The sequence below is a fragment of the Cupressus sempervirens genome, chromosome 3 (genome assembly GCF_028749045.1).
Source record: "Cupressus sempervirens isolate cs-2001-9-10 chromosome 3, ASM2874904v1, whole genome shotgun sequence".
NCBI lineage: Eukaryota > Viridiplantae > Streptophyta > Pinopsida > Cupressales > Cupressaceae > Cupressus > Cupressus sempervirens.
In genome coordinates this window covers 975,237,504-975,250,818 of record NC_143120.1, presented here as the reverse complement: position 1 = coordinate 975,250,818, position 13,315 = coordinate 975,237,504, and the positions used below count along the sequence as shown (strand labels likewise).

At 33.4% G+C, this 13,315-nt stretch overlaps 1 protein-coding gene across 1 annotated transcript in view; it reads left to right on the top strand.

Moving 5' to 3' along the window:
- Nucleotides 1–10,094: 10,094 nt before the first annotated feature.
- The window catches only part of DIS1 (Actin-like ATPase superfamily protein), a 124,016-nt gene continuing 120,795 nt past the window's right edge, over nucleotides 10,095–13,315 (top strand). Inside the window, exon 1 of the mRNA XM_089822670.1 lies at nucleotides 10,095–10,364. Coding sequence (XP_089678796.1) covers nucleotides 10,318–10,364 — 47 coding nt within the window. The 5' untranslated portion in view covers nucleotides 10,095–10,317. The remainder of the gene's footprint in view (nucleotides 10,365–13,315) is intronic.

Sequence of the window (13,315 nt, the reverse complement as noted above, 5' to 3'; positions counted from 1 at the left end):
TAATGAAGTTAGGATCTTGAAACCACATCTTTTCGCATTTAAACAGATTTCTAGCAGGTTTTGCGGGCTCACTCCGTTCAAAGCAAATTGTGTAGTGGTCAGACCCAACGATGGGCAGAATGGTGGTCTAGAAATTTAAATTATACTCATCTATGTCACCTATTATAAAAAACCTATCTAATTTCTAAGCTATGTACGCAAAATCTTTTCTTCTATTGTTCCATGTAAAAATACCATTCGCTGATGGAATGTCAATCATGTTATGCTTGTCTATCCAATCTTTAAAATCTAACGATGCTTGAGAGAGGTTTTGAATGCCACCTATCTTTTCTTCTAGATTCAGAATAGTAATGAAGTCACCTCCTATTAAATAGGTTTTATTTATAAATTGAAAAATAAAAGAACTAATCTCATCCCAAACTACTCTTTTCCTTACTATATTAATAAGACAATAAATGTTAATTAGAATCAACTATAGATTCAACTTAAGACTCTGAATAATTGCACTCATCCAATTAGGCCTAGATATCAAACAATGACAAACTATCTTCCTAGGGTTCAAAATCAAACCTAGACCTCCCGCAACCCCCTCTGATTCTTGGAAGTTGGAATCCCAAAAACCTAACATCTTATTTAACTTGGTGCCTTTTGCTTTGCTTAGCTTGGTTTCCTGAAGTAGAATAATATCTGAGTCAAAGGTTTTAAGATTTTGCTTTAATAACCTTTTCTTGCTAGGGGCATTTAGGCCCCTAGCGTTCCATGACGTGATCCTCATGCTTCCTTGGGAAGGCACTTCCCCTTCCCAACATTCATTAACTAAACTATCTTCCTCTGTTCTTTGCACATTCCTTCTGCTTCTCTGAGTTCCTTCAATGATTTCCTACATCTTTTGCCTTTGACTTCTACCATATTTTGGCGAACTCAAACCTTCTTGGTTCATCTATATCCCAAGGTGCTCAAACTTATTTGATTCATTTTGAACAACTGAAGCCAATAATCCACTTTGCCTTTCCTATTTTTCATACTTGAGTTCACTAATGATCTGGTGAACTATGTTTGGTTGTTCCTCATCTATACCTTCCTTGTTATCTCTTTTGTTTTCTCTATCCTCATGCTCCGTCCCATTCTCACCTGTCGAAAACTGTTCCCCCAAATTGTCCTCAACCTCAATTTTTAGTAGATTCCTTCTTAAATCTTCAGTCAAATAATTATCACCTCCTAATTTAAGGATTTTATGGATTAATTCCTCCTTCTAGACCACTAAGATGTTATCAATATTGTCCCAACTAAACACCTGGAGTAACTCTTCATATAGTTTATCTAGATCTTTATCTTCTGAGCTTCTGTTATCCACTGCGAGTTCCAGACTAATGTCTTTGCTTAAAAATTTCTCCTCTTCTTCTGCCAAGGATCTGTTTATACCTTTAGTGATTCGCTCTTTTTGTTTATCTTTTGGAGTGAAAGGGGAACTTACATTAGCTACTGGAGTCTGCCCAAACTTAGAGGTTCTTACACTAACCTCCCTGCTGGGAGTAGTGATCCTTTCTACTGAGACTTCCTTCTAACTCTGTTCTATGTGACTCTCAACTTTTAGTAGACCATCTCCCTCTGCTATATTATAATTTACTTCAAAAAGTAAGGAGTTTTCCAAGCTCTCTATGTTGTCTTTCCCAATATCTTTTGCCACAGGGTTTTGCCCTGGTACTTGGATTTCTTTGCTTAGGTACCTCTCATCTGTCAGACATGCTTGTTTCACTGGACCTTTGCTACTTGAGATATCTCCAGAGTGTTGATCCCTCTTGTTGGATTTGTCTAGGATTTCTCTTCTTCCTCTATCTGTGTCCTGTTCCTGGTTTCTTTCTACCTTACTCATATCATTTGATCTATCTTTTCTCTTATCTATGTTACTTTCCTACCCTGAGTTGCTCTTTGATTTCTGCTTCTTTTTAGATCTTCTTTTAGTGGAAGCCTCTTTCTTATCTCTTCCTTCCCCACTTTCTTTGTGTCTTACCACAATGATGGATTTGATTCTGCTTTCCGGTTCTGCTCTATAGCCATGATCCTATTCAATACATCAAGAATCCGAATGGGAATCCTACTCATCATGTCTTGAGGATATGACTGACTCAGTCAATCTAGACCTCATTTCCTTTTTCTAGATGCTTAACCTTGGAACCATACTCAACAAATCTAATATGCAAGGAAGATATCCCAAGTCTGAATTATAAGAATCCTTAGCCCTTAAGATTTCAAATATCTCTCCTTCATATGCATGAAAAATTATCTCATATGAAGCCTTCTTTGTTACTACTTTTTTGATAATTTTAGAAGGTTGATAAAAATTTGTTCTAATCAGTAATTTCACATTATTGGAGTACTGCAAGGAGGCATCTATCCCTATGACTTCTCCTATGACATATGCTATTTATTTTTAGAGTTTCCACTTGTTTCAATTCCGACAATAAAGCTAGAATTTTGAACCATTTAGGGCATCTAAATTTTATCCAATCTAACCTAAAATTTGGACTCCATTCTACAAATTTAATAATATGCCCATTGAAGTAACAATCTAAAACATTCATGAAATCTTTTTTTATTTTAGCACTCATACATTGCAAGTAAAGGGTTTTATCTGAAAAGCTAGAGATACTTACCTGATCGTGATAGATTTCCTCTAACCAGTTTGAGAGAAAGAACAAATCTTCGCTTGGGCTAGTCCATACCACAAAAAACCCCATTTCTTGGCATTCGATCCATGCTGCTTCAACTTCCTCGTTATGAATGAAAATGGAGTTTTCTTCATGGACAGGTTTAGCATTAAGATCTTTCTTCCTTTGTGAGTTTAAGGTATCCTTGTAATCCTTCTTTGTAGATCTTTGATGAGGTGGGAGATAGGGGAACGAAGATTTGTCTAGGGCTTTAGTCGAACTAGGGGTATAGAGATAAAAAGGACTGGAAAGACCAGCCCTATCAATTTCCAAAGAAGGCAAATTGAAATGCTTGGGAAGTGCATATTTGGTTAGGCTGAACACCCTAAATTGATCATTCAAACTTTCTAAGGTGAAAAATGACTGAGGCCAAAGATGTCCATCAAAAACTGGTATGGATTGAAAGGTATTGTCTTGCAAATTTCTTGGCTTTGCCCAACTTTTGTGAGCTACTTTCAGATGGGGTATTGATTTGCTAGGATGCCGCCTCTATTCCTTTACATCTTCATTCTTTGTTAACAGGGAGAATCTGTTCAAAATTTTCACAGCGTATTTCATTCCCTGTAAGTTCGAGACTCTTCGCATATCTGCTCTGCTTTTTGTGTGCGACTACCAAATCTCACCATTTTTTATAAAAAATATTTAATTAAGGGCACATGATTTAATAAGGGAGAAGAAAACTTTAATTTAATGAAGTTTATTTTAATTAAATTGCATAAAGTGTGTGTATGAAAATTGAAATATAGTAATTAAAGATAAAGGGTTTTCACATGATTGCATGATCAAAGCTTTGATTTGGGGGAAAAACTCTTTATTAAGAAAATTAGAACTCATTTCTAGACACACAAGTTTTGGAGAGCAAAATTCAGAATTGGACCAAAAGAATTGTTGAAAGTTTCAAAGGGTTTGGATTTGCATGCATTCATAGGTTGTCTCAAATTTTAACTATGGTTTTGAGGTAGGGTTTAAAAACTCATTGTAGAATTTTATTGAAAGATCTGTTTAATTCATGTCTTCCTGGGTGTTTGCTTATTGCTTATTAATTTACTATAGTCATTGTTGAATAAGAAATTATGTTGTAGATTTTGAAAAAGGAAAACTTATTAATCAAGAAAACTTGACTATGAAAACTTATAGAAAAACTGTATGAAATTATTGCGATTGTATTCTTATAAACCTCTTTTTAATATAACGAAAATTTGATTGTTAAAAATTGGAAAAAAAGACAATAAATTGAACAGTTAGAGTTTCAACTTTAAATTTGTCATTAGAACCAAGAGATTATCATGAATTTTCTAAATATAGATAAATATTATTTTTATATTTAAAATAATTTAATTGTAAAAATTATTGGAAAAAAGGAAAAAAAGATTAATTAAGAGGAAAACATGTTGTAACCAAACTTATGCATGCATGCTAAAAATAGAAAGCTAATGTGAAAATAAACATGCTAAAAATAGAAAGCTAAGTATAGTATGGTTACATGCATGTGAAAACAAACATGCTAAAAATAGAAACTAAGTATAATAAGGTTACATGCATGTGAAAATAAATATGCTAAAAATAGAAAGCTAAGTACAGTAGGGTTTCATGTGAAAAAAAATATGCTAAAAATAGAAAAATAAGTATAGTATGGTTGCATGATTTGAGAGATCAAAGACATGCAAAAATAATAATTGCATGTGTATTTTTATTTAATATAATTTAATTTTCAAATGTATTTATATAAAAAAATTAATTAAAAATAAATTAGTTAATTAAAATTAAAATTTTAAAATTATTTATTAATTTCTAAAAATTTGAATAAATATTATTCATTTAGTTAAAGTGAATGTTAGTAATATTAGTGATTCTTTAAGTCTAATTAAACTCTTAGTTACATATAAATAATTTAATATTTATTAATGCAAGAGGGAAGTTAATAACTAAATATTTATAATTTCATCTCTAGTTGCATTATGAATTAAAGGAAAAATAAATATTAATATTAGACTTAAATAAAAGTCATATTAATATTTTAGAAATTGAAATTAATATCAATATTTAAATATGATAATGTACATTTATGTTATTAATTAAATCATTTATGATTTAAGATTATTTAAGTTAATAACATGATAATATTGCATGATATTTTATATGCACAATAAGATTGGATATTTAAATACTTATTATTTTAAATAAGTATATCAACATAAATATTTATATTAACATATATATTCTTACTTTATTTCTAAACACATCCTTATGACCCAGACTGAACAAGAGAAAATACTAGAACTAAATCATGTGGCTGAAAACTATGTGTTTTCTAATATTCTATCTATAGTCTTGAGATGTTTATTTTCTTAATAGTTTTCTTTGTGGGTTGTTTAGTTGGCCAAGTTAGGATGTGCACTAGAAGCGTCTTTGAGATTTCTTTTATGATTATTTGACTAGATGTCATGTTGAACTTTATGATTTGAATTGAGAGTTATGTTTTATGAGCTTTATGCTATTGAGCATTTATGGGAACTTGGGTTTCGAGAACTGATATTATTTTTTGGGTTGTCTGTTAAGGAACCAAATTTGATCAATATTACTTTCGTGGTATGGGACACTATTGTGGTTTGTAATTTTTGGGAATGTAGTCTAGGTGCATGTCTATAGGAGTGGCTTGCAATGGGGGCAGGGGCCCAAAGTGGTTGCTAGGGTAACTCATTGTAAGTTGTGTAACAAATGATAATATAGTAAATAAAATATCTTGCCTAGCCCTTTTCCTTGAGATACATTAAAAAGATAAGTTAGAGATTTTTCCTCATCCATGCCTTGAGTGCTTGTATAGACTAAGGATGAGATGGAGATGATACCTTGAGAGGTATGACTAGTTTCCTCGTCATCACGAGAGGGTATTCTAGTTCTGCATAGAGTCACTAGGGGGCCGCAGTCCTAAGAGACTGCCAGGGTAACTTTAGAGTTGGCTCATGTAATGACACTCCATAGTATATAGCCCAAGTCTCCTACATGGTTTTTTAATATTTGCCTCTAGCGGTGTACTTGTTGGATATTACTTTTGATGGTGTATTTATTGTGAATTGTTACTTATTGATTGGATGTCATTTATTGTTGACAGTTGACTTTTATTAATAAATGATCAATTATTCATTAGTGGTGTTTTTTTATTGTTGGAGTTAGTGATTGGTAGTTTATTTTATTGACGCTAATTGTTATCTATTGATTATTGTGCTTGTGACACTTGACATTATTTTGGAGGTGGTCGTGTCTTTTTGGGTTTTGATACTTGATTTATATTTGGTAACTGGATGTTGACTTGGTATGTGGTGTTGGTATTGGATGAGTGTTATTTTAACTTTGGTTATCTTTTCTTTTTGAGTAGTTTATGTTACCCTTGAGGTATTTTTGGTTATCAAGATTCCTTACCTAGGATTATTTTATAATTTGACTATTTGTGTGTGGATCGTACATTATCTCTCTTGCACGGTGGGAGTGGGAGCCTGATCAGGTGACCACGTGGTCGGGAGGTAGTGTATTTTTACCATTTGGGTCCCCCTCAGATTAACAGATGTTGAATGCTCCTTGATATAGTGGTACCATTACCATTCTTCCTCTTATCTTGAAGACTTCTATTCATTTGATGTATCTATGTATCATGTGTTTTGAGATCCTACGGGATATTGTATTGTATATTGATGTACTTGTATCTATTTTTACATACCCTATGATATGTGTCGTGGATGTTATTCATTATATGTGCTTTCATATTATTAGTTGTACTTATGCATTTGCTTATATGACTATGTATGTGTTTATTCATTTTATGATTATGGACATTGTAATTGAGACTTAAACTCATTAATAAAACTTTCTTAAATGTGACTTAATGTGAAGGAACCCTTGAGGAATCAAAACTATATTTGCAATTGCTTATGTGTATTTGATGTGTATGTATATATTGCTTCAACATTATTGTTACTTTGATGTTGTTTAAACTTTAAAAAAATAGTTCAATGAACTTTGTAACATATTAGGTTTACTTCTTTTGGGTTCCCGAGTGGGGCGTTACATATACGTATCAAATTTTGAGACTTTTGAGAAAACAGAGAGTGGAAGAAGACAAAGCGGAGTAAAGTTAAAGTTGCTGCAATAAAGTGCCACTTGTTGACTTTTCAACTACCTTCCTGATTTTGGATCAAGTGAAGAATAATATTTTTTTGATTATCTTTTTGTATATATCTTGCCTTTTTCTTTTTCATTAAGGCGATGACACGTGTCCTTCTCCCATCTGTAGCTTGTGGCAACCCTTTATAAGGATTTTCAAGATGTGAAGTAGAGGTCGAAAGTCTATATATTTTTCAATTTATGTTACTTTACAACCCATCCAGTATTTTGAGATTGTATGGATGTGTTCAAGCTCGTGAGTTTGAAATAATAGTGAATATGAATGATCAAATTGCCAAGTTTTGAGTTATACTGTGAGTCTATATTCAATATTGTATGTATTTCAAAGAAAATTTTATGTATATGAATTTTGTCTCCTTCCTTGCATATTTGTGATCTTGAGATTGAAATGAGAAATGTTCTTTCAATTTAATACAATTTAGATGGATTGTATATCTCTTATTGATTGATTTTAGTTCAAAGAATTAAGTAGTTGCTTTCAATATTTGGTAGGGTTTTGGGTATATGAGAGGGATATGATAAGAATGAGATTCAGAATTCACTATTGACAAATTTGATTGCAAGTCAATTAAATAGGTCTAAGATCGTTGGTATTGACTTTATGTAATAATGGATATCGCACTGATCAAATAATTTTAGTTGCAACTTGATGTTTTATACAGTTGCAAAATATACATATCAATCATAGTCAATTTTCCATTTTATGTAATAAAGAACTAAAGTTGTTGGTCAACCCTTATTTGTAATAGTTTTTCGCTTGATTATAAGTAGCCATTGTGATCCAGAAGCTCACTACAAATCTAAGAAGAAATTTTGACCAATATCTTCTATAAGAGATAGGTTTGAAGGAAAATGTATCAATAAGTAAGTGTTTGAAGAAAAAATCCAAATCATCAATCACCTTTATATCCCTAAGGTTTACCCACCTTGGCCTTGTAGAGCCTAGAGAGTAGGGAGTATTTTGTACTCTATTAAGTTGGTCTAGAGTTGAGACTGATCATACTGAATATAAGATCTAGCTAATCCTTACGTTTGTTTTTGTCTTATGTATTCTGGTATTAGGTTTGAAGTACCTAATAGTCTTAAAAGCAACCAATACGTACTTGGAATTTACAAGTCAACATGGCAATTAATGCCATGATACAAGAGTGTTACAATGTTTTTCTTGAGCAAAGAGATGAAAAAATTCCCTAGTTTTCAGATCCATATTACTCCCTTACACCCTTACACCACTAAAATCCTTTTTTTCCTAGGGTTTAGTGTAGAAGGAGCCACCCCATTAGTTTCCATATTGGAAAGGGCATCCGCTATTGAGTTGGCTTCATAAAATGTATGGTTTGCTAAATGAATAGGGATATGCTTGAGATAGGTGCAAATTTCCTCTAAGATGCTTTGTAGCATCCAACTAGGAGTAGAACAATGCTTGATAGAATTGATGGCAACCGAAAAATCCCCTTCAGTGATCTATTATGTCTCACATAACTTTAAACCATAAAGAAGGGCTTAAAGTCACAAGTTGTTATTGGTTCTTTGAATTGGAGAGAGAGAGAGAGAGAGAGAGAGAGAGAGAGAGAGAGAGAGAGAGAGAGAGAGAGAGAGAGAGGAGAAAAACATTTTCTATCAAGAGTCTTGTAAAACAAAGATTGTGCTAGGTTGTCTTGGGTTGCCCTAAATGGCAACATCAAGATTTAATTTTAGGCATCCCAAATTAGGTGGTAGCTAGGTCATTTTAGCTGGCAAAGAGGTAGAATCAACTATGAAAGCACCTTTAACTTGGAAAACCTAAAAGCACATATTGTTATTACATAGTTATATATATTTTTATTTTAAAAAATATAGATTGTTTACAGTATTGGTGTTGTATAATTTATTAAAATTATTTATCCAAGTGCAAATGTTTGAAGAGTAATTAATGTTGATTTTAAGGTTATTTGATATTATATTTTTTGAATTCAAAATCAATTTGGATCTCATTACTTCACCTTATTTCACATGCTACCACTCTTCCCCTCCTCTTTTTGCCTACTTTTATTTAACTTGGATATGCAACTAACCATCCTTCTACTTCTCATGCTCTCTAACACCTTCGTGATGAATCAAATACTGTGATTTTGAAAGGTTGATGCAAACAATTCATACACAATCAATCTAAAAATTCAAACATTTCACATCATGGATTGTGGGAATATAATAGCATGATATAAATCTACAAGCTAACTAATGTCAATATCAAAAGATACGAGAGAGAAAGGTAATACAATTACAAAGCAACTTATATGAAAAAGAGAATATACATTACTCACACAATTAATTGCTACATACACATGAACACATATTATATATGAACAAAAAAAGGAAGCAAAAATACTAATATTTAACTATGGAGTTGCTCATATACTCTTAGTTGTGAGACTTAGAGGTTGACAACGCTTATAGAAGAGTGGACACATAAAATATGCTATTTTTGCACTTTGCAATTCGTGAAAATGGAAGGGCACTAAATCATAGTATATACAAATATCTTGATCAATTACACTAATGTTTTAAATATCAATTCATTTATTTGAATAACTAATAAAGATTATAAACTATTTGATGAAGATTTACAGAAAAAGACCCAAGATGGAAAAGGAAATAAACACCAACTAAATAGTCTATTTGAAAATGAATGAACAACACAAATCATAAACTATTTAATCAAGATTCATAAAAGAAATTTCAAAGTAAAAAAAATAAAAAAAATACAAACTATACATATTATAACTAGCTCATTATATAAGACATTTAATGCATTCTAACACAAATTCTATCTTGCAATCCAATAAACTTCTTGTTCTTATAAAAACTATTAAGATCTTTTATTTTGTTTTCTTAACTCTTCAAACCTAAATTAATTAGATTGGAAGTATGCTTACTTCCCTTGTTAAGAGAGCTCAACCCTTCATGGTTACACATGGTTGCTTATTTAGAAAAAACCTCATGTACCTCGCGAGAAAAGAGGGTTGTCGTCATAACCAAATCTTCCTCAATCCAAAACAAAAGGAAAGTAGAGAGAAGTGAAACATCATTAGAATTGGAGTACAAGCGAAGGTAGAAAACAACAAATAAAACAAATACTCTTCACCAACCCACCCTTCCCCATGCTTCCTAAGCAGGCGATATGGTACAATACGGCCAAATAAATGAAATGAAAATCAACATTTCATTAAAATAAAACCGTGAAATAAAAAGTAAAAATTTCAAAAAAGTGGACGGGGCCAAATGAAATTTATGTGAAATGAAAGGTTAACGTAAAAGAAATTGGAATTCAGGAGCCTCTTGCTGAGAGTTGTTTTGATCGTATGGAGATGCAGGCTGATTAGAAGAAAAATTGGAGTGAAGAAAAGAGCAAATCTGGGCAGCATCAGCTTAGGAGCTCCAGTCCGGCTTCATGGACGCGACGTCGCGCCCTGCAGTTGTTATCGACAATGGCACCGGGTATTGCATTAGATTTTTTTAGATATGCATTTTGACAGCACATTTTTTCTCTCACTTCATTCACTCTGCATATTTCTGTATCCAAACAACTGCCACAACTTTGTATGAGGTGTTTGTGGAAACGCTCATATTTGCCTTCACTTTAAGAAGATGGACCTAATTCATGTCATGATCTTGAATTTTGAGGGCGTGAGATTAAGAGCTTGAACACAACCAGGGTTACTTCTTGTGAATGTTAGTAAGATTGCGAAGTGAAAATGAACGGAGTGAGAACAAATACTACGCAAGACGAAGAGTCGATCGGAATTTATCCATTCATCCAACATGGATCTTGAATTGTAGAGTCTAATATATTTAATCTTCAGGGGAGCAAATGCTGTTTGGTCCAGGGAATGAGTCGCATCCTAACCATATCAATTAGTTTATAGAAAATCCTAGTCACATACATGCAGGTAGGTCTGTGCCAGAGCACCCCAGCATGGAGATATAGTGTCGTGGTTTCAAATCTTAACTGTCCATGCAAAAGAGACAGTAACGAATTGCGGCGTAAGTAGGTGTCAAAAGATATTAAACCACTGAACAGAAAAGGAACTGGAACCACAAAGGGCTAGCATCAGTAGAGCGTTCCAACATTTACACCAGGGTCCTTGATCTGAGGCCTAGATACCTGAGATAGGGTACGAGCCCCTTTATGGCCAGGCTTTTTTGTAGGTTTCTTAACATGGTTTAGATGTGAGTCATTATCTCCTACAGTTCTAAGGTTGAAGGCGAGGATATCTTGGTTTTGCATCTTATTAGAGGTAGAGCCCTGCAATGCAAACTTATATGGCATGGAAGGGGGGTAAGTCGGGCTCCGAAGTTTACTAGAAACCGAGCCGTGCAATGCAGCTTTCGAGTATTTAGGATGTAGAGAGAATAAACAAAAATGTTAAAAGTATATTGGGCTCTTGGCTTACAAAAACACCTATACTCCCTTGAGCATTTTTGTAGAATGGTCAGCAAGACAAAGTGATGGCTTTTTCTAATAAAAGAAGTGTCACTTGGAAGGTAGTACTCTTGAAGAAGTGTCAGATTACAAATATATCGGAATTAACTTTTAATAAATTTTAAGTTTGGAAGGGTGCAGAGAGAAGCGTATTTTGGGAGGTTGAAATACGTTTTATGCTATTCAAAATAGATGTAGAGAGGCAGAGCTATGGGATTGGAAAATTACCCAAACTTCCTTTAGACTTTTAGTAATTCCAGTGGTTCTCTATGGCTGTGAACTGTGGGCCAGCAGCACGTCTGATTTACAGTGGAAGGAAATTGAAAAAATTCAAAAAAGTTTGATTTCACACAAGTTCAGAATTAAAAGTTTAGTCTTTTGTGATATCATGTTGAGGCGGGGGGGGTGCTGCTCCTATCAAAGCAATCGCTATAGTGCGACTCATAGGATATTTAAAAAGAATTGAGCAAATGGATGAGGGTAGATGGCTTAAGGTTGTCTTTAGTGACACTTTGTGCAAAAGAAAGAAGACTTGGATGTGGCAAAACAACAAATGATATAATAAATGAGATATTTACCTGAACTCATGCCCCACAGATAGTAAAGAGATAAAGATCTTTGTTATGAATAAATATTACAAGCATTCTTGGGATAAACGTTTAACGAGAAAGAGAGAGTGCTATATTGCAGAGTTCAATCCAACTCATAATCATCATCAAAAAGATTACATTCGGGCCAATATCACTTGGAGAGCCAAAATTCTTATTGCTCAGTTAAGGACCAACTCTCATCAACTTTGCTATGAAATCGGGTGTTGGAAAAGACTGAAAGAAGCTTGGGAGCAAAGAGTGTATTTTTTGCACCTCTGGAAAAGTGGAAACAGAAAAACATTTCATTTTAGAGTGTGATGCCTTCAAGGACAGCAGAGAAAGTTTTGCTACTATCTTGACAATGAAATCTTAGATAGATCAATTTAATGAAGGGACCGTTGAGCAGCTAGGGGCACTCATCACCAAGTTGCACAAAAAAAGGCCTGAAATGCAGAAATTAATGTGTGAAGTAATCTGTTCCGGCTGTCTTTAGCTCTGTGGACCTTAAAATAATTTCTTTCTTTCTTTAATGGCATTCAATGTGTGAATGAGATTACCCCATGTTTCTTTTGTGTCCACCATGTGTTGGCAATAGGGCTTCGAAATGTTGTACTGTCATACAGAGTGTACGCACCCTATCATGGTTCATGTGTGAACGTGTTCATCCCATTTGCCTTCTGGGGCATTGTGCAAGTGATCTAACTGTTGAAGATTGTAGCTGTGATATCTGATTTTGCCATATGTTGAAATAAAGATGATTCTGTTTTAACAGCTGAAGAATAGATTTATGATAATATTATTTGGAGTGACGTGTCATGCGAAGACTCATTTGTTTGGAAACATGAAGAGTCTTGTATTTGGAAATTAAAGAGACCTTTGTGTGTAATATGAAGGGTCTCTCAACTCTATATATATGCGATTGCGTTGTGTGTTATATATAATAAATCAAGTGAAAACATTGTACTTGAACAATTTTTATTATCATTAAAAGAGATATTTTTCTGGTGTGGCTGTGTTTTTCTCTTCAAGTGGAAGCGTTTTCCCAGGATAATCTTTGGTGTTTTTTGTGTTTTTGTATTCTACTTTTCTTATTGTTGTTTATCATCATTTTCTGGGCAAAACATTAACATTAACTTGGTCAATGACACTTGAAAGAACATTCAGTTACATTAGGAAAGTGCTAGTGTGAAAAGAACCTGAGGTTTAGAAAAGTTAAATGAATTATATTAGAAAATATTAGGTAGATGAAATTTATTTGTAATATTGGTTTCCAAAGACCAGTAGAGATGACAAATAGAATTGCTTATCCAGACGCAGTGATGTGCATTACCAAGAAGAAGTCAACATAGAAGCGAGGACACAGGGCAGAGGTTTAA